A 23,656-nucleotide genomic window follows, 5' to 3' on the forward strand; every position below is an offset into this window, starting at 1 on the left:
AGTCATTTGAGAAATAGTGTGCAGTCTTTTTACATAATTGACCATTGGAGGTGTGCAAGAAGGTGGGATCTACAGAGAACGATCAAAGCAATGCAAATACATGCACATATAATGTATAGGAACTGTAGAGAGCACATCAATAAAACAAAAAACAAAAAACAAAAAAACAAACAAAGCCAAAACCCATACATTTTCAGCAATTTAGAAACCCCAAACAGGACATGTCTTGGAAAAATAGGCTGTATGGTCACCCAACAACTTGTCAATTATTTATAGATATGTCTACAGTAGCCTTTTAGCCAAATAAAGAGGAAAAAGCCAAAAAAAAAAAATCTTTAACTTTTAGCTGTTTCACCTTTTTGCCTGGAACTAGCACAGAACTTCTTTCTCTGTGACTTGGCAAGCTGAAATAAGAAACATCAGGTCTCCTGGGTCTCTAAGACTGTGTTTAAACTTTGGAAGTCTTTTCAGAAGAGTGATTATCCATTGCTTTTTTTTTGACATCCGTAACCCTATCTTATCATATCTGATTCATCGAAGATAATCCTTGACTGGAACGCACTATATAATGTGTGCTATGCACAGACTTAAGCAGAATGAATGTTTTAATGCAGCGTCAGCACAAATGATGGTATTATGGAGCTGTTGACAGAAAACAAAGTAAAACTTAGTTTTCAAGACTGCTACAGCTTTAGAAGCAGGAGGGTCTGTGTACAAACAGAGGGTCATTTGTTCATGTGGTTTGTGTGTTTCATAAATGGATACAAGAATCAGTTTCCATTTTAATGGCCTGTGCATTACACGCGCACACACACTACAGAGAGACCTACTGCTAGAGTGCTTTTGGATGCCTAGGGCAATGTAAAGTGCAAGCTATTTGTTTTTGTTATGTGTTTTGTCAAGAGCATGTGGGCGTTGAGCCAAGCTGTGCATCCCACAGTGTGTCTGGATGATCCTTCCTGTGGACCTGATGTGAAACTTGGGTTTCTGGGTATTCGCTGGACATTTCAGATGCATTCATAATGGTCACTGCACATTTACAGCTCGATTTCTCAGAATAAAAACAATATTTAAGTAAGAATGAGAAAACAAAAAATGAGAGAATGGATAAATGCATTCATTTGTTTGTTACTGGCCATCCTGCCTGGTCACAGGACGTTATCTGGCCTAATGTTCATCCTGGCTTTTATGAGGAATTTTCAGATGCTCACGAGGCAGATTAAAACAAACATATTTCTGAGAGCAAATGAACATTTGTGTTAAATACTAAAAGCCAATGTTTGTGCAGGATTCACATGTTTGTGTGTGTTCACTTACCAATGTCATGTAGTTTGGGTGTGACAGTGTAGTCAGGTGGACTCTGGTTAGAGTCGTCATCTGCATTAGAGGCTGGAGCAGAGAAAACACATGATCTGAGTGTAGACAGTGGTCCCAATGACTATTTGGACACTTAAGGCATTGTTTACCCCAAAATGAACATTTTCTTAACATTTACTCAACCTCAGGCCATTTAAGATATACATGAGTTTGTTTCTTTATCAGAACAGATTTGGATAAATGTAGCATTCCATCACTTGCTCACCAATGGATCCTCTGCAGTGAATGGGTGCCGTCAGAATGAGAGTCCAAACAGCTGATAAAAACATCACAATAATCCACAAGTAATCCACACAACTCTGGTCCATCAACTAACCTTGTGAAACGAAAAGCTGCGTTTGCAATAAACAAATTCATCAAGAGATGTTTTTAAATTCAAATGAGTCCTCTATTCATAAAATATTGCTCTCTCCAGTCGAAGTCATTTCATCTGAATCAGGAGAGATATATGTACATATCAAGCACATTTTACATGTGAAAAACAGTCCAAACATCAATTCTAAACAAATATGTCAATGAGGTTTTGATGGTTTTGAGAGCAATAGGGGATGTACTTTTGTTCACTGGAAGAACAAATTATTACAGATTACAGTCAGAAGCAATTGTTTAATATTAAAAAGCCTCAATGATGGATTTGTTTATTTTAAAAAAAGCAGACTTCACCAGACATTAATTGATGGACTGAAATCATGTGGATTACTTGTGGATTATTGTTATGTTTTTATCAGCTGTTTGGACTCTCATTCTGATGGCACCCATTCACTACAAAGGATCCACTAGTGAGCAAGTGATGTACTGTAATGCTAAATTTCATCAAATCTGTTTTGATAAAGAAACTGTTCAGGTCACACTTTAGTTTAAGGTCCAATTTTCGATATTAATTAACTATTAACTGTGACTTTTTACTCAATAAACCCTTAACTACTGCTTAGTAAGCTAGTTGTTAAGTTTAGGTATTGGGTAAAATAAAGGGGTGGTAGAATAACAGTCATGCAGAATATGTGCTTTATAAGAACTAATAAATAGCCAGTGTGCTAGTAATATGCATGATTATAAGCAACTATATGTTAGTGTGACTTGGTCCCTACAGTAAAATGTTACCAATTTTCATTTTTGGGTGGAACAATTCTTTTAAAAAACATGAACAAATGTCCTTGTATTAAATAACAAAACAACAACAATAAAATCTTGGTAATTTGCAGAAGCTCGAACAAGTGATGCATAAACTCTGTATTAAGATAATAAATTAGATGGACTTTGCATTTAAAAAAAAAAGCTGGTCTTAGAAATTTTTCTTAGTATTAAGTATAAATAAATAAATAAATACATTTATGAAGATTGGTGAAACTCATATAGAGGGAATTAGGGCAAAATATTTTCTAATTTTCAGTCAGTTTTTTTCATATAGTGTTTTTATAATACTCAAAAAATAAAATAAAAAATAAAACCTGCTATGGCATGGCATGCTTTTGTTTATATTTGCAAAATGCATATACGTATTTACCGCCTTAATATTGAGTTTACATTTTTAAATTAAATTCACATTTTCTTGCTATTCTTTTTTTATACACATCACTCATTCAAACTTGAAAGATAATTATGTACAGTATGTAAACAAAGCATTTACAAAAACATAAACACGTGTAACTGGGAATTATCAGTGATTAATGTAAATAAACTTGTGTTGTGATATTTGTTATGATATCAAAGAAAAAGAGAGCAAAGTGTGACAAGAGAAACTGAAAGAGAGAGCAGGGGATGAGAGGAGCTCTCCACACGTCTGTGATCAAAGAGGCCACAGAACGTGTTTCAAGCATTAAGTTCTGAACATAGTTTTTTGCTCACAACAACAAACACACATTAAAACCATCATCACAAACTTCACTTGTGGTTTGCATGCTTTTTGGTTTCTGTGTGTGTGTGATGTCACTCACCTGTAGAACAGCAGACAAACACCCGCAGTCTTAAACAGCTGTGTCCATGGTGATGGGGATTGGTGTGGCTGCAATAACACACATGACAGCACAAACATTAACATACTGCCAACTCCTGGACAATGACATGCACTGACATCACTTTTTAGGATCTGAATTTAATTGACTGTACATACTAACACTTACCCCACGTCCTGAACTAACTTTACTAAGACGTGAAAAAAACTGTATTGTTCAAACCTAAAGATTGTAAGATTATTTTTTGAAGAATGTTTTTCATAGTATTTTTCCCCTACTATGGAAGTCAATGGGTACCAGAAACTGTTTGGAACAACTTGAGTGTAAATTATTAACAAAATGAAGACAAACTTGATGGTAAATGATGACAGAAATATTTTGTGACCATTTCCATCCCTACTCTGACCATTATTAGAATTAAACAAGTTGTGTTTTCGCTACGTACCTTTAAATTCTTCCTTACGTAAATGAGCACAGAATAACTAACTTTTGCATATGAAAATGAGAGTAAGCAGCCTGGTTTAAAGTGTCTCTACGCTTTATTTCAAAAGAGCAAAGCAAGCAAACGGTACAGTCCCTTTAAGGTATCCAAGGCAAAGCTCCTTCTGCTGAGATAAAAACACTAAATAAATAACATTGATCTAAACAGATACGGTGTACCGTTTATTTAATTATCCATTTCCACAAGAAAAAACTGCAGATACCATCTGTGATTGATGAATTGGCCCCAAATGAACTCCCTGAGCTCAGACAAAGATATCGTTTCCTGTATTCAGGTTGATGTCTACACATGGGCCACGTTATCATAGAAATGTTTTGAGTGTGATACCATTTTTCAATACCAAATAGTTGTCATGCTATCGCTAAATAACCTGCCTACAGACTGCACTAATGAAGACGACTATTAGCATTAGGGTGGGACATGCATCAGAAAATCATCATTAGCAATGCTCTATTAACACTCGGTGTTTATAGCCGGCATTTAAAAAAGTTTTCAATCAAAACGAGTGCACTCTAATTGGGTAGTGATTGACCCAAATGCCAGAAAGACTGATGATCGGCGGCCGCCCATAACGCCATAATACCTGATACACAGCTCCTCTGGATGACGAAGCCGTCCATTTTACACCAACAGGCAGTTTTTGAGAGCAAATGGTCTGCTGGAGTGCGCATTTTGTTGGACTGTCCTCAGGAGCTTTTCTTATTCTCCGTTGTGATTTGGTTAAAAAATGAGATGAAACACTGTTTGTTGTATTGAAATAAACTCGCCACCATTGCTGTCAAAGCCACCAACTTCCGTACCAATACCAGCCTTTTAAAGACGATCACGGGGTCGCAAATTGTTTCTATTCACACGTTTCTTTTGTTTAACCGCAACTGTTACCCGCCTTCTACTGTAACCCTGTACATTATGACGCTCCCACGCACAGAAGTTCAACTCCCTTTTTTATTCATAACTACAAACAACTCCATGCCAGGAAGGGCCATGCTAGGATCGGGCATCTACACTCGCCACATTCATGAAAGTAGGATCCTGCCACGGCCACTGGCTGCTAACAAGTGCCCGCCCTTGGAAAAATGCCCTACACCCTAAACCTCCATCTGCTCAGTCGTATGCCTATTCCTGTGTACATAACCTTTTCTGTCCATGAGAGTTTATGGATAAAGTTTAAGCTCTACTGCAACCTGAACTTGCCAGCTAAATAACCGTTCTAAAGGATTGAATTATGTTAAAATACACGTTAAGCTCTATGGGACCACATCCTGGGTCCAGCTGTCAATCCCAACAGAAAATTAATTTCGACTGTCACCTGAAAAATTTGTTTGACAGAACTCCAATTTAGTAAGTGTTGCAACGTTTGCCCCCAGATACAGTCTATGGTTGGCTGTGTTTTTACAAAACTGTCGGACCAAGTCTGAAGTATTTTTGTGTATAGAGTGCGTCCACCAATTAAATGCACATTACTCGTATGCAAATTTGGGGAATGCTAGCATAAAAAGTTGTAAATGAAAACATTTAGTAGATTGCAACCCGTTCTCTCTTGTCTTCCATTTGGCAGACTGTTGCACACGATTCGTACCGACTGGTCCCGAGTATAAACTCTTATTGTTAGTTAGAAAACCAATCCTCCTAAACATTTTAATGCTCCAACTCCACTTACTGATCATATTTCCCTAATGTGATCAAAAATTTTCAAGATTATACTTTGGAGTCCATGTCCACTGATTTATTTACTCTGATTAAGTCCTAGTTCTCACCTTCCAGCTGGTTCTAGTATGCTGTTTAAGCATGAAGCATCTGTCCGAAGATTGTCTAGCAAAAATTTAATTCTTCAATGTGTGATTTATTACATTTTATACCAATGGCCTTCCCCACACGGCTTCTACATTTACATTCTATTTGTGAGCAAATTCTCCAAAATGGGGGAGTCCTTTCCTTCTTCTTGAGGAGGCAATTGAAAACCAGTTTGCTTTACTTGCAAAACCATTTATTGCAAACATTCAATTTTTTTTGTCTCACCAAATTATATTTTTTTTCCTTTGGATCGGAACCCTTAGGTACTTATTAAGCTTACTTATTTAATTTGTTAAGTTGAAACTTAGTTTACTTTCTATTTTGGCTCGGTCATGTGAATATACTAGCAGTGGGTTAATTATTATATTGAATACCTAAAAGAACTAAAAAACACTGAAATTAAAATTTAACTGCAATTAAATCATCAAGTACAAAACAAACTTAGTTACTTCAGCTATTGTCAAAGCAACATTCAGTTAATGCAGTAAAATAATAACTGAAACAAAGATAACCTAAAAAAAGACAAACAACACACTAAAACTTTAACAACCCTACAAATCAACATGGAAAATGCAAAAAAATCAAAACTTATCTAAATACTAAAAAACGATTCTTAAAAGTATGGACTCAGATAGACACCGCCCACTTCGGACCCACAGGGTGCACAGTTGCATTCACCTATATCCCTCCTGTACATGTCGCCCCAAACTCAGTTACAATAACACAGGGCCCTTTTATTAGGTAACTGATAATGAAGGACGTGAATGTATATGATTTTAAACTTTTGAAATTACTATTTCCTTTCTTAATCAACAGAATCTTCAACATCAGTGAGATATAAGATTAGAGGTTTTTGATCTCTGATAGCTCTGTCCTAAATAAACCCTCATGACAAAATACACACATAACTGTAAAAACAAATAATGGTTAGAAAGCGACATTAATACTCATCATATTATAGTAAGTATTCTCTCCATGACCATACGTTGAAATTCATTAGCCGGAGCGAGGCTCGATTATTGCGCTGTAGATGTACGTTGGAATTTTCTCCCTTTGTGACGAAGTTAAAATTGGCTGTGTTGGTTTTGGGTTGTGCATGTGGTCGGTTGCTACTCCCAGCGTTTTGAAGCCCTCTCGGCGTCGGCTCAGGTGCGATTAGATACCGGTAAGGTAACTGACCATATATCGAGAATTCGTTACTGCTTTCAGCCACACTCCAACGCTCTAGCGAGCCTCCCGCTGACTCTGGTTGTAGTGGTGGACAGCCTAGATGTATTCAGGTTAGTCGTGTTTAACGCTTAATGACTTGTTACGGTGTAGCCCTCTCGTCCGCAACGCTGAAAGAAAGAGAGAGTAAGGAAGGAAGGGAAAAAAGAGAAACAGACAAACATTACCATAAAGAGTACAGTGTTGTTTTTGCTATTCGAGTGGGATCACTGTTCATATTCTTTGGACTTCGTCTTATGGACCAGATAGGAAAATGGAGGACTAGTGTGTAGAGTTTATCCAATTGACCTTTTTAAAACGTATAAGTCCTGCTTGAAACGGAAAAGCAGTTATATTTCAAAATGCTTTGCCACAGCACCTTCAAACGGATCTTTTTTTCATGCCTAAATGCGTGCGAGGCACTGATCAAACAAACAGGGGGCTGATTTTCATTCAGTGGCGGCCCTTCTCATTTGACTCTCTTTGTCGGGCTCACAGACTCACACAGAACAAACGTGCTAATACACACACTCCTCTCTTCTAGGCCAGGTCCCGCAGGAGATTATTAGTCAATTACAAAACGAGGGGTCAGAAATGTCACCCACTCCTTCTCCATTCCGCTTCCGCTAACCCCGTTTCTGTCCTCCTCGTTTCTGTGGTCTTTCTTCCACACTTCCTTGCTCTCTTTTTTTTATCACACTTTCTGTACTACTACACCTGCGAAGATGTTTTTTGGCTTTCTACAATGCGCATTATCTCACTTGTCCTCTTTATTATAGCTTCGCTCCTCCTCTTTTTACTCACACGAATCTGCCTTTCTTTTTTCCTACAGACTGTTTTTCCCCCCGCTTTTTTTTATCAGTGTCTTTCTTAGCCTTTTAAGCAATACACAACAGATGGCAATCACATCCTTGATTAGGGTTGGTTCTCTACTCTTGCTCGCAACAAATGGCAGACGGAATGAAACGATTTTTTTGTCATGCAGTGTGTTTTGGGGAGGGATGCTTCAAAGCTGCTATATTTTAGGGAGAGTTGAGCAGGCAAGGAGTGGAAAAGAGAATAGATAAAGGGAGAAGATGAAAGAGTGAGGAAAAGATGAAATGAGGTGCAGGCAACACAAGGATTAGACTGGGTACAGATGAGGCGCAGAACTTGTGAACTCTGATGTACTTGACACTTCCTGAAGGATGATGCTGTTGAGCTGGGTGTGTGTGGTGTGTGTGTGTTTGGTCAGGTTTTATCTACACTGCAGGGACCAAATGTCCCCAACAAGTGGAATAAAAGACTAAAATGTCACAAGTGTGAGCAACCAGCCAATAGCTCCCATGAGGAAAATAGCTTAATAAAGATACTAAAGGAATGTCCCAGGATGCATCTCATAGGGTTAGTTTGATTGAATGTCCCTAGGACAAAGACACTCAAATTTGAAAGAAAACTCCTCTTTATTTTGTTTGAACATTACGTAATTCCAAACCTTCGTTTGTTATTTCATGACTGGCAATGACTATATTTATGATTCTAAAATGTGAAAAATTGGCTATGGTAAAGATGAAAAAAAGGGTAGTAAGAGCTTAGGTTTGACCTACGTTAAAGACTATTTGGCTAACTACTTCCCACTTGAAATTTACACTTCTGTCCCAGTTCTCTGCCCTCTAATGTCATGTTCATCAACCCAAAAACATAAAAGCAGCGACGCGAAGTGTTTTCTGATCGGCCAAAAATGTTGGGTCATTCACGTTGACTAGGTATTTTGCCAAGTCTAGAGCTGTTACAGAAATAACGTGTGATTTCTTGTGATCAGTGAATATTTGCCGGGGGGGCATGTCATAGTACAATGTAATCATAACGACCAATTTTCTGGTAATGGATCTTTCGGTTCGGTAATACAATGTGTAACCGAAAACAAATCTTTCCATTTTTTTTTTTTTCAGGAAATTCAGACAATAAATTCCGTTTTGGATCTTTTTGACATGGTGCTACAGATCGCTGTATACTAACGCCTGTTACGAGTGAGTGCGATCAATCCCTTCCTCTTATAACTAGTTCTAACGCAAAATACCACATGAATTAAACATCCTTACCAGTAATCACTCAATTATTGTTTCAACCGCGGAAAGACGTCATTAAAACAGCTTAGTAAACAAAAGTCACATAGCATTGCATTACCTCGGCACAAAGTCATCATCATCACTCGTGTCTACTGCTCATTATTTGCATAGTTTAAATTTAAAGTTGGGGCTCTGTTGCTGAAATATTAGACTACTTCATTAATTTTTACTTAACCTGGTTAGGGATGTCTTAATTTTTTCATTTAGTTTAAATAAATCTTTTATACAACAGTTAGGACAGCACCTCTGTATATTTTAAACATCAACTAGAAAATCTTATAATTTAGAAGGTATTTGAAAACAATGCTTGCGCATACATTTAGTTATTAATTTTTTTTTGGAGTTTGTGATTTATAAGAGTTTACAAATAAATAGTAACTGAATTTACGTTTGGGCTCTGGTATGGAATTGTACTTTATAGTAATGTGTAAAAGGCCTGCCTATAGTTTAGGGCCACAAAATTGTAATGGGAATTAATTTAAATCATATTTAATTTGAATTCTACTTGATCTTATTTTAAAGAATAACTGATTTTTTTCCTCCTGCTGTACTGAAACCATTTCAAAAACGTGGACGTCAAACCATCTAGAAAAAAATCTAGCAATAAAAACAAAAGCCTATGAGATGTCTGCAAAAATTGTATACTGGGTAATTTTTCCTTAAACCGATTATTCTATATGAAACTGAAGCATGTAAAAATGACAAAACGCACCATAAAACTATCATAAAAAGGTTTTTTTATAACCATTCGTAGTAACTAACCGCATTGACATCACTACTATGTGCATATAGTAACACAGCTCAGATTGCTCAACCACACCAAAATTGACAATGCTGTTATCACTCAAATCACCAGCCCTCATTGAAAATGAATGACTTGAGGCCACTTGTTGCTGCAGATCGCTAAGTGTGAACAACGACCACTTAGAACCACAGTAGGTGCAGTTAAAAGCAATTTGTACCAAAGTGTTTTAGAAGAAAGATGCGGTTCTCAAGTTTCAACCATTAACACTGCAGATGTAAGTCATTTTTTGGATTCTTTAGATTATGTATGGTAGATACAGTAGCAAGAATCTCCCTCTCTCTCTCTTGTATCTCATTTCTCTCTCACCGCTGTTCTCTAATCCACCACCATGTGAATCATTCGCGGATTGCCCCCCGGGAGTGAATTTTCTGTGTGTTATAGCTTTAACCTTTTCCAGGGAATCCATCACAGTAATAGACAGCAAGACTGCGTCAGATAACCATTTTTGCAATGTTTAAAGCTCAGAAGCAAACTGTGAACAGAGCTGTCAGTTGTGGATGATAAAAACATATAATGACTGTTGTGGAGCTGGTGTGGGCTAAACGAAATAGTTCGGGATTGGATATCTGAGCGTTATCACACTTTATAGAGCTGTTTAAAAGGCTGTTAGATGTGGTGAATGCAGTTGGTTTAAAGGTTGGCCAAGTGGCTAAATCAGTGTCAGCTGTATGAAGCTTGTATGTACTGGAATTGGTAGTAGTATAGCATGTAATAGTTGTGGTACTTTGTTTGTCAGGCAAGTGAATCTCCCACAGTGTAATATTAACAGACACACAGCAGAGTAATAAATATCAACAGTAATGGAGCAATGGTCTGAACGATTACATTGATACATGAACCATTGATGCTAATGCCGATTTACATTTTACGCATTAAAAAAAATGGTTTTATCAAAAGCGACTTACAGGCATTACATGTGGAGTCATATGTATGTTCCTGGAATGAAACCAACAAAACCTTTTGCGTTGTTAACGCAAAGCGGTAGTGTGAGCCTTGGCCTGAAGCATTTTTGCTGACGGCTGTTGTTCAATTTGTATCCTCAGATTATTATTAGCTGGCATACGTTTTGCGTCTATCTATCACTTTTATTCCTCATCTACTGCCTTTCTCTATCTCTCCCTCCCTCACGCTTTGCCTTCTAACTACCAAGGTTTTCCTTCCCACTGAAAAGAGAATGATGATGAGACAGCAAGAAATGGGGAAGTGAGAAAACAGAGATGAAGAGGGAAAAACCATGTAGGGGATCCGTTTTCACACGTATCAATACATGTGCACATCCCCTGGAGAGCGCTCCATCTCTCTCTCTCGGTCTCTCTCCTCTCTCTCTCTCTCATCTGTGGGTGTCATGGGGCAGACCTATAGTTGCGTAACACTTCACCCATAGAACAAGTACACTGAAGAGCATTAAGAAAACTGATGTGAGACACTAATGATGCTGTAATGTATTGTACTTCTCAGAAATAAACAGCAGCACATGAGGTTATTTTTATTACAGGACCTGCCACAATCACACACATATGGTGATAGATGTTCACGCCAAAAATGAAAATTCTGTCATCCTCAGCTCACCTTCATGCGTTCCAAACCTATTTGGAACACTTCTTTTTCTTCTATGCAACAAAAGAAGAAAGATGCAACAATTTTAAAGAATTGTCGCTGGCGCTCTGGTCATGTGGTAATTACAGGGAGCTGAAGCTTTTCACAGCTTCAAAACTGGATGGGCAGAAAGTAACATAAAAGTGGACTTGTACAAGTGTTCTGACATGTTTTTATGATAGCTTTGTGTGAGGTACCGACAAATTAAGTTGTTCTATTACATTTGAAAGAAATCTTGGCAGCTTTTTTGCGCTCTCCTGCAAGTGTTCATGTGAGTTTTTGAAAGAAGTGGACGACTCCAAAATTTAATCTTCTCAATGAATGGCTGATCCAGTTTTTATCGAGTTCTCGCTTCATTCGGTCAACCGCAACCGACAAAAAACACACTGCCCAATCAGATCTGACTCATATAAAACAACAATTTGACTACCAATGGGGAAACCAATAGGAACTGTTGCTATAAAGAACAACTGTGCCTAATAATGCCATTAATCAGGCTGTGCATTCAAGAGAAAACATGTTTATTTAATATATTGTTTGGTAAATTACTTATATATAGCCATTTTATTTTCAAGTGAGAATTCGGTTGCATTTCAAGCTTAACAAATAGAGATAAATAAGCCAAAAAAATATAAAATTAAATAATATATAATAATAATTACTATTAAACTTAATGTATAAAATTTGTTTCCCATTTAGAAATCACAAAAAATAATAAAAAATAATCGTGATACATAGGCAAACAAAAAAGAGTATTAGTAAAAAAAAAAAAAAAAAAAAAAAAATTAATCATCTAATGTTATAAATAACAGTAAAGCAATCCATGATTATTATTGCTATTAAAAAAACACTAACTTGTTTCTCTGTATTAGAAATTTTCATGTTCTGTTCTCTTACCAGTATAATGATGCACTAGAAGATGCCTTGAAGCATATACAGCAACTTGAAGTTTGATTCATATTCATTTGGTTTATGAAAACAATATCATTATTGCACTGCTGCACATGTATATAAAATGGCAAATAAAGACATGTTTTTGCGCCTCACGTCTCTGTTAAGTTTTGGAACAGCATTTGTTTTTCAAAATGGAAAAAAAAAAAACACTTGTGACATCGGCCTAAAATAAAAACAAAATAATCAAATATTTACAGCAATACATTCTATTTTGTGAGGACAATCAATAATACAGTGACTCACAACCAAAGTCACTGTCATGCGAACGGCCCCTTTTTTTTTTTGTCAAATGAAACTCAGTGATTTTTCTCAGAACATTGTCAGATGATTGGAATATCATGGACATTCTTTTATTCTGCGTTAAAATATGCTCTCTCTTCAGCAGGTTAAAGAATGTCTGTTGCCAACTCTATCGTAGACTGCATTCAAATCAACATTATTCAGAAAGTCAGGGCTTTAGAAAACTGAAATGTAGGCTCATATGGCCACTTAAATAAGTGAATAAGTATACTTTTCACCGATAATACCACCCACAAACTCACACCTCAACAGACGTCTGAAACATGCTAGGGAGTATGTGACCTTTTCCATGTTTGTTTGTCTTCCGTGGGACCAACGATAGCCCGGGTTTTCTAATCTCGACACGTTTTGTTCAAAAGAAAAAGCATTAGCCAGAGCTTTGTCATAGAGGACATGGAAAACTACACGTTCTTCCACCCTTAACCTCTTCTCTTTTTTCTCTTAGTGAGACTAAAAAAGATCTGTGTGCTTTCAATAGGATGCATTTCACTTCATATCCAGCTAATTTTGTATCTTGTATTTATTTTGAAAAAGGACACAAAGCTTCTTTAACTTGATGGTGGATTTGTATGAAGAATGGGAAAAGAAATCTTGTATAAGCACATACTGTATAAATAAAGTAACAAAACATTTTATGCACACGGTGTAAATCAATATAATACCAGTTCTGTGTAGACTGTAGAGATGTCATTATGAGAACATTACAGTGCTAATCAATTGTATCAAACATTTCTAAGTTTGTAATATTCATGCTTGAGGGGACGTCTCATCCCCAGCTGAGCTCTTACAGTAGCGCATATACACGCGTTCACTCTCCAAGAGCTGGGGGGGGGGGGGCTTTTTATGGCAGGACAAATTACAGTAGACCCAACACTGTGATCTGTTCAAGAGCATAGAGTGAGCAGCGCTGTCGTTTAAGTGAACAATGCCGATGGGGAGCCGCCACTCTCTTCAGGAAGTCTGACACACGGAGGTGTTAGCTCTAACTCTCCTCTCCTCTTCTAGAGTGAGAGACGAGGCGATAGAGAGACTGCCTGATTCAGATGTTAAAGAAAAGGCATTATGATGATGCTAACCTCTGCACCCTGAACAATGTGATTGCTAGGGATGCACTATTATATATATCCAAAAAAATACTATAATACTATGGAACGATAAATCTTAATGTTATCAGAGTCAGTCGATAAAGGATTAAAATGTAAACATCAGCCTATTTGAAAAATATTTCGCCGATATGCCTTCCCTTTAAAAGGTAAACATCGGCATCAGCTGATTTGAAAAAAAATATTTTGCCGATATAAACAAATAACTCATAAACTGTGCTCAGAGTGTGCTAGAAATAAGACCACGTCAGCAGTGTGGTCATTCTTGAAGCAAACTTTTGCCTGAATGATGATTAGATTTACAGTTTTGGATTGCCGCATTTAATTTTAGAACGTACAGAATGATGTGTCCAGTGTGTAAGACAGTCAACAATAATTTGTTTATAATTTCTGCAAAGGAGAGACTTGTTGTTTTAAAACAAAAGGAAATAACTATCGGTATTGGCATCAACTATCGGCAAAAATTATTTAAAAATATCGGCCTATCTGATATCAGCAAAAATCTAATATTTTGCATCTCTGTGAACCTTATGTGCTCATCTTCAAAAAAAACACTAAAAACAAAAATCTATCATTATAATGTAAAAGTATGGAAAATAGATATAATTTTGAAATTTGCTAAAAAATTAAATAAGTAGTAGCTACATAAGTAGTATTTACAGATTATAAAGACTACAAGATTTTTTTGGGGGATTGGATATTGTTTTTTGTTTTTAGGGGATTATTTTTTTTTTTTTTTTTTGTGTTTTTTTATATTTACGCGATTAGATTTTTTTTTTTTTTTTGTGGCAGTTTTGGGGGGGGGATTGAGGGGGATTCAGGGGATGGATTTTTTGAAATGTGAGGGGAGTTGTTTTTCCAATTATGACAGATATATCCAGGGGGGAGGGATATTAGACAATTTGGGGGGGGGGGATAATCAAATAAACAAAACCTCTAATATTAGCTAATAACCATTATCATATCAATATATTGTGCACCCATACTGAATGTTAAAGTCACATAGGAAATTGTTAGTCATATTTTACTCAAAAAGAAAAAGAATTCCCATATAAATAAATAAATAAATGAATGAATTAAACAGGGAAATTAGGAAAATTACAAAAGACAACATAATGTTCTTTATATTTTCACCTGATGATGATGTGATCATGGATCATATTTTGTGAGATTCCACAGTAAATGAATTGTCAGCGAATTCATACTCATTTAGGGTTGGCAATAGGGGTGGCAAATTTCCTGTAAATTTCATGATACTCTTTCCAAAATCCCTGTAATATACTAAAAAAATCCGGGCAAGTTTCCAAAATTTCTGAAATTTGTACGAAATTTACTGGAAATTTTCCACCTTTTTGCAACCCTATACTCCTTTCATAGTGAGCGATATACCATACCTCATGAAGTCAAGTATTAGGCCTTGGTTGGTCACATGGAGAAGAAGATTTTAATCTACCCTACGTTGTGATTTGAACTATTCCCCCCCTAAAAAAAAATTCCTATATCCGCACATCCATTTAAGGGTCAATAAGTGGGAAAAACCCAAAAACCTGTTTAAAAACTTCAGAGCGTAATGATGCTATAGCAGCAGACAGATTAACATGATTTAAGACCTTTTAGAGAGTGTTTAAAACTACAGATTAACATGATTTAAACTAATGCAAGAGAGTAATTCCGCTACATATCTAATGTGCTTAAATGTCTTGTTCATGCGCATACACAACACACAACCCGTCTCTTCCTTCGAATGGGAGCTTCAATTGTAAGGCCGACTCTATACCCCATGATAATTTGATCTTGTATCATAAAAACACATAACCCAACCTTTTAAAATAATCTGTTCAAACACCCCCGAGAGCTAGAGCAGCCAACCAGAAAGCTTGTAGTAATTATTTTACACTTTGTCACACAATAACCAAAGCGCCGCATGCGTACACGAACACACATCGGATCTGATGGTGCTTGTGGTTGCGAGTCAGACATAGCCGGAGCGTTAGTGCATGAGGCCAGGACACAGTGGCTGCCGCTTCTGCATCCAAATAAATTAAAAATTTACAAACCGTCTCCGACACTCTCTCTGTCTGTCGTCACCCCTCCCTCTCTCTACAGCACTGAACTAGAGAATGTACGGTTCACCACACACAGCTAACACGAACCCCTCACGATTATAACTCCCCCATTACAAATCCATTCTACATCAAACCTAAACCGTACTCCCTAAGGCATTCTGGGAAAAATAGAGGTGGGGATCTGTCTGCCAATGAAAGATTGGTGCTATCAGGTTCACATTCAAATAAAGGCCCCCATCAGAGGGTCAGTGTCCTTCATCAAGTGAGAGGAGAGGGGAGAGGCATTTGTCTATAATGGCTCTTGAGAAGTACAAATAGGTCAGAGGGTGCAATGTTCCTCTCTTAGTTCAGCGAAACTGGTAATGGCGCTGGTAAATTAGCCAGGGTTTGCCAAGCTAGACACCTACAACTTTGAAAATTAACGGGGGTTTTTGGGCTAGTTTTTTTGTAACTAGGACGGCTCGAGATGCGAAGCTTCTGAAGACCTTGTGAAATCAGGTGAGAGCTTCGTAGCTTGATTTGCAATGTTGGAGTTTAATGTGATCATGTCCTATTATTTGCAGATTTTCTTTGGGACTATTGGGACACCAAAACCATCCCAGGGATGCCTTTGTTTACATATCCCTGAGGATTCATTTGCTCTCTCCAAATGTATGCTAACGGAAGCTGTGGCATAACTAGGTTTTCATGCCAAAAGTTAAGTGTGTGTTAGAAAATTACCCATGGAGACAGGATAAATGCGGTTAGCATGTGTGCTTTAGATTTAAAGGTGATTAAGTTTTAGATTTAAGAGTTTAAGAAATGAACTTTATTTCTCATAATTGCACCAGTATATCTCACAAAATCAATTTCATTTCTCAAAATAAGACATTCCCCCAGTTTCAAACTCTATATCTCACAATGTGACTGTATATACAATTATGTTTATTAAAAATTAATTACTTATACACTACCAAATTCATCAAAGTCTGAAGTCAGTTAAGATTTTTTTTATGTTTTTGAGACAAGTCTCTTATGTGGCGGTCACCAAGGCTGCATGGGTTTTTTATCAAATATCTTGTAAAACAGGAAATACTATTACAATTTAAATAAAATATTTATGTTTTAATATATTTTAAAAATGTAATTTATTACGGTTACGGCAACGCTGAATTCAGCATCATTACTCCAGTCCTTCAGTGCCACATTGATTCTTTAGAAATTATTCTAATATGCCCTGATTTGATGTGCCAAGAAACATTTGCAAACAAAATGCGTGTGGCTCGCTTAATATTTTTGTGGAACGAGTGATCATTTTTTTTAGGATTCTTGGATGAATAGAAATAGAATTTATTTGAATATCTATATATTACCCACACACACATGTATTATGTAAAATCTGTAGTAATTAATGCTTACTTAAAAACAGTAGTGTATATACATAATATTTTACTTCACAATTGCAACTTTATTTCTTTTTAAATTATTAATTAATAGTAAGTTGTGCCTGGTTCTTTAAATTGCCTTCATATCTAAAAAATTATGACTTTATATCTCATAACTGCCAATTTTCTTGCTGCGACAGACTTTGATAGGCTATACTCACTTTTCTCAAAATTCCTACCTATATATGTATACATCGTTACACAATGTGACTTTACTTTTTATTTTAAACTCTCACAATCACTATTATTCTATTATAGCTTCCCTCTCTTCGCTACACAGCTCAACAAAAGTGACAAGATTTTAGAATTAAAACCCTACTCTGCAAGAATTTTTTCTGCATTTGAAATGCAAGCCTCATTTCTGCGAGAAACAAAACTGAACGAAGCAAAAGCAGACACAAGACTGCCGAGAATCCCCTTTTGAATCACATTTGCACGATGATTAATGTAAACATACTGCTTTCCTGTGTCGATGTGTGTGTGAGTGGGATCCGACAGTGAATCCTTTGTCTGGGTGCTGTCATCACCCACACCCCCTAAGGGGAACCTCAGGGGCCAGAGCGTTACTTGCCCCAGGAGCATTAGCGCTAGGATTTCGCAATGAATCAAGCTACTAAACCCTAAATGGCCCATAAATTCAGCGACTACTGAAAGTAAACCTCGCCCGCTCGCATTGGGCCAGTTATATACGACGCAGGCTGCTGCAATGACGCAATATGTTTGTTGCTCGTGGCAAATGACTGCCGCCCCCTGAGCGCATACGTTCAACATCAAACAAGCAGCAGCCTCTGTGCACGCTGGGGCGGTTGGGGATATATTTTTGATGACAAAGACATTACAGTTTGAGAAAAGCACATGGTGCACCGTGTGTGTATAGACCCTATATATACACACACCCTAGGATCCAGCAAATGGGTTATTAGTTCAGGAGCCAATAGAAACCCCAAAGCAAATTCGAGTTCAGTCTCTGCCCAATGGCTAATCAGCGAGTAACTCCAGTAGCATAAGCCTTGCTAGAGACCCTCCAGAAGCACACGAGCAGTTCCTGCCTGTTTGAGTGAAGAATCACGAGCCACAGGGTTATAATCACAGATGTGGCACTCCACACAGAAACACATGTAATCGGGTGCTTTGTGTTTGTTGTGGCTACTTCTGAAGCACTGTATCAGGCAGGAAGACATAAATCAAGGTGCTAGTGGGTTGTTGAGGTTAGTGTTGTGCTAGGCTGGTGTCTTCATCTAAAAAAGCCCTCATCTGTCTGCTCAGCTCCACTGTCGGGATCTTTATTGCTTTGGGTGTTGTGTGAAGTCTAACATCATCTGCTTGACTTTACAGAAATAGTTTACTCAAAATAAGCATTCTGTCTCATTTACTCACCCTCATGTGGTTCCAAACCTGTATGACTTTTGTTCTTTTGTGGGAAAGTCAAAGCAGCCGATAAGGGAAAAACATATTTGCGTTCTAAGAAGTCAAGTCATACCACGTTTGGAAACCACATGAAGAGTACCATGATGACAAATGTTCATTTTGGGGTGAACTGTTCCCTTTAAGAAATACAGGTACATTAGATGTGTCATACTTAATGCCACAGTACAAACTATAAATACACTAAGAAATTAAAAGAAAGAATATTACAGATTTTAGATGCGTTGCACAAATCCACTTTCTGCGAGTTTCTTTGTTTTCCTTGGCACAGCTGTTTCTTCCCCCTTTTCAATTTTGCACAAAAGAAAACCAAATGATGATCCTCCTCACATATGCTACACAAAACACACACACATACATGCAAATGCACAACACACATGTGTGAAAAGCATCGTTAGCTCATCTAATCTAAACAGTGTTAATTACTCTACTTACCTACAGTCCCACCTGTCAAACAATAGTCTTTGTTCAAAAAACCTAATGAGTGCCGACCTAGACAACATCATAGTGCTTACGATGTAAAAGCTGTTCAAAATGCATTTAAAACACCACCAAATAAAACAGTGCTCAACTGCTTTTGACATCTCCAAAATAGTTCAATTATGGCTTTTGTGGGTTCAATTCCTTTCATCATTGAGGGTTACTATCACTTTGTACTCTACTGTACTGCAATGAAAAAAAAAAAATGCAGAAATATTTAGCATAGAATGCAAAGAAAACAACACAACAACAACAACCATGTTCTCATCTGCTTACTAATTTTATAGTTTACAGTGGGTTTCCCCTCCACTAATATACCTGTTGCTGGGTTTTGATACTGACCATAGCTGATCATACTACACGCATCTTTTGTTCCCATACGTTACAACATGAACCTAGTGTCTCATAACTAGACATTTTTAGGTCATAAGGAAAGGTGCAGGGCGCAGATGAAGCTATGTGTGCTGATGCCTTCTTGTGAGATTAATTAGCGCATGTTTTTTTTTGTTTTTTTTTGAGAGTACTAGAGTTTTCCTTTTAATGATATATATATATATTATAATATAGAATTACATATAATTGAAATAAAATATATTATAATTTAAATAAATATAATAGTTTAAAATTAATATATAGTGTATTTAATTATATTTTTGACCCATACCAACATAATACATTGTATGGGTCAAAAGTCTAGAGATTTTTCTTTTATGCCAGAAATCATTAGCATATTAAGTAAAGATCATGTTCCATGAAAATATTTAGTAATATTCCTACTGTAAATATATCAAAACTTAATTTTTGATAAGTAATATGCTTTGCTAAGAACTTCATTTGGACAACTTTAAAGGTGATTTTCTCAATATTTAGATTTTTTTTTTTTCAGATTCCCAAGATTCCAAATTATAAAATAAAATACAAAATACCCCAAACACAAACATATCCCTAAACTAACAAACCATACATCAGTGGAAAGCTTTCAGAGAATGTATAAATCTCAATTTTGAAAACTTGACTTTTATGACTTGTTTTGTGGTCCACTGTCAAATCACACTCACTCACACCACACCACACACCACACATAACATCAGTATAGCATATACATGGACCGCATGTCCATGTGCATTCTTGATAGATGAAACCCAAAATGTGCGCACTGCAAGGTTTAAATGGAAAAATATTATTTTGTGAATAAAAAGGTGAATGTAAAATACTACTTCTCCTACTAATAATAAATTAATGAATTAAGTAATATCAAAACTAGGATAAAAAATGCACTGCTTTTCACTCCACATTTTATGTTTATAATGAGTTTGACGAGTTAGATTGATCCTGTTGGTTAGCTACAGCTACCATATAGCAGCATTTAACTATTATCAAACAAATGTAAAAAATAGTGAGTCAAGTCTCCATTGTGCTTTATGGGAGGAGTGCTATTTGTGTGCTGACTTGCTGCCTATGTAAAGCGTTCCAATTCAGTCACTTATGAGCAGGCCCTTATGGAATCTAAACACAGAACTCAGCAGAAATAGAACAGCCATCATTTGCGCAATGGAATATTTGTATAATTATAGATTTAATTTTAGTTGGATGTTTTGATAAGAATGAAGTGTAACTGGCTTCATTTAACATTTTAACATGATAAAATCCCATTTTTCCAAGAACAAAAAATCAGAGAAAGTTCAGACTACTTATGAGATTTAATTTTAGTTGGATGTTTCCCTAAAGACAGCTGACTATGTAATGTAGATAGTAGACAGCCAGGTAGCTCACTAGGATTTGGAACACAGCTAATGAGACCAAGTTAAAAAAAGACTCCTTCTGTGAGAGATGTGTTGTGTGTGTCTGGCTACACTGATATATACATAGGTGTTCGTTCCAGCCGCAGGAAAGCTTTTTTTTTTTTCTTTTAGTGTTTGTATATTTCCTGTGAGTTGGCATTGCAGGTTAACCTTTCCCGTTCTCTCACTTTGTGTGCGTGTGTGAGCCTGCAGTTGACACTCAATCTGTGGGACCTGCAGAATGTGAAATAGTCATCTAAAAATACCCAGACTGCCCAGTGTGCACTGAGGCTACTATGGTTTGATGTGCCTAATCTCCCTTTCCTAACTCTGCTATTCTGTTTCTCAAAGAGAGAGATAGATAGAGAGGCGCTGACCTGGCCCAACACAGCCATCTCATTACACCGGGGAATACGGGACACAGCGGAGGGACAGGGTGAGAGAGAGAAAGTAAAAAAAAAAAAAAAAAAAAAAAAACAAAACAAAACATCAGAAAAGAAAAAACAGAAAGGGAAAAAGATAAAGAAGGGATTCAGGGATAAGCCCAGGAATGAATGGAAATGAGGAAGAGCTGTGTGTGTCCAGATATGGACAACATGGAAGGAAAGGTGAAGAAAAAGAAGGAAAGTGAAAGATAATGGTCATATTTAGACATGAATACTGTTTAAACACAGCAGAGCTGCAAGAACAGGAAAGGGAATTTCAGAAAAAGTTAAAATATATAAATCTAGTTCCAGATATTACAAAATTGCTTTCTAAAGAATACTTTGAATTTGAGGAAACAAAAAAAAGAAAGAAGATAGAACAATAAAAAGTTTAATGATACTGTATATCATGAAAAAATATTATAATAATACATGTAAAAATGTTTTGAATCAGCAAGATTTTTTTTAAGTCTCATAGTTGTCTCAATGCTGTATTTATTTGAACAAAAATACAGTAAAAACTGTAATATTGTTACAATTCAAAATAACTGTTTTCAATTGTAATATACTTTAAAATTAAATTTTTTTCTGGTGACAAAGCTGACTTTAATTTATACAAGAAACAATGCTTACACAAAATATTTTTGTGTGTGTGGAAATGACTTTATTGCAGAATAGAAAGTTTGGTAACACTTTACTTAAAGCCTTTACTACATTAATTGCATTTTAAAAGTAGTTTGAATGTATTAATTATGCCATATAATGCATGGTATACTCTCATGATAACTGTTATAATACATTTAGAATACTTATCTATTCATTGCCATACCTTTAGAAAGCATAACGCATTATTAAAAACCTACAAACATTATAATGCCTTTTAACTTTGGTTACAACAATTTATGAAACAGTACAGCACCCATGAATACCTTCATAATGCATTATACATAAAGGCTTTAAGTAAAATGTCACCGAACTGTATTTCTTTGAAATAGCATCAAAATAAGTAATATCAACCTAAAGCATCAAACCTCAATAAACGTATTGAAGTATTGAACTGTAACCAGTCAAAGTGTCACATAAGAAAAGGCAATGCTTCTGTCAAAGGGTTAGCACACACTGATGTTCAGAATTGTTCCACAAAGCAGCTTGGTCACACAGGTGGAAACGATTCGGATCTCTCTCAACATTTTAAGTAACCAATGAAGCACTCATTCGCTCAGACATCAGCACTTTCAACCACGATTCAATATAAACCAAAAGCCTGTCAGAGAGCCGGGTTTTGAGGGTGAACACACTTCTTGTAAATAAAAGCTGCATCTCTCCTGTCAGGGGGCAGCTTTACAACGACCACTTTGCTTGTATAAATGCCGCATCGGCACATCAATGGTCTGTTGGACATGGAGACATGGCAGAAAGAGGAAAAGTGAGACTGGTTTTAAGTTAGCAGAGACAACAAAAGAGACTAAGACTGTGCAGAAGAGTGAAGCAGAAAGGATGAGAACAGAAAACGAAGAAGACCGAGAGAGCGAGGGTGAGTAGGAGAATGTTAATAATGAACGTGTGTGCCATGTAATGGCCATGACCTTCACCAAGAGAGATCCTACCAGCATGGCGAGGTCTTCACTGCTGGTGTATGGAGCGATTAGTATATGCAGAGAGGGAGAAAAGAAAGAAGATGGAAAGGAGCGAGAGGCAAAGAAACCAGATCTACTCCTGTATGCAGGAGGGTGTATGAAGTCTAAAGGAGACTGTCTGGGCACTGATGCATGCCGAGTCACCCCCTGTTTGAGGTTACGTGTCTTACGTTAGATAACACCCATCCATTTTAATGCATGTGAGGGAGGAAGGAGAGCTCTGAGCCTGTAAATTGAAACATTAAAGCTGAAACGCAGTGAAATGTAACACACTAAATGCTGCGAGCTGGACAGCATGTAATCTCTCTCCAGTGCCACGCTGCTTTCTTGCTTACAAACATAATTGGTCAAGATCAGCCTTATGACACTTCATTCAAAAAATCTATTTACCAAAAAAAACACACAACATACACCAAACATGAACGAAAAAAAACTTACTCAAATAAAAAAAACAAATCAACATCCAGACAGAAAGAAAAAAAAAATAATGGCTTAAATGTTTTTTTTTTTCTTTTTTAATCTGTCATCAATGTTGACAAATCACAACAAATATACAAATGCAAACTAAGGTGATTAACATGCATCTTCAAACTAATTTTATCATAGTTTAGCCAAGTACAGAAAAAGTTATTGCGGCATTTTGTCACAAAAAGTCAATGTGTGCTTAATGAACTGCATATTTTCCAAAAAAAAAAAAAAAAATTATAATATTGGTGGAAAT

General features: G+C 36.6%; 1 protein-coding gene across 1 annotated transcript in view; it reads right to left on the reverse strand.

Annotated features, from left to right (window-relative positions):
* Positions 1-23,656, reverse strand: part of LOC122140841 (ephrin-A3-like) — an 84,680-nt gene that overhangs the window by 2,899 nt on the left and 58,125 nt on the right. Inside the window, exons 2-3 of the mRNA XM_042745990.1 lie at positions 3,312-3,379; positions 1,318-1,389 (exon numbers count right to left, since the gene is read on the reverse strand). Of these exons, the coding sequence (XP_042601924.1) occupies positions 1,318-1,389; positions 3,312-3,379 (140 nt within the window). The remainder of the gene's footprint in view (positions 1-1,317; positions 1,390-3,311; positions 3,380-23,656) is intronic.

The sequence above is a fragment of the Cyprinus carpio genome, chromosome B19, assembly GCF_018340385.1.
Source record: "Cyprinus carpio isolate SPL01 chromosome B19, ASM1834038v1, whole genome shotgun sequence".
Lineage (NCBI taxonomy): Eukaryota > Metazoa > Chordata > Actinopteri > Cypriniformes > Cyprinidae > Cyprinus > Cyprinus carpio.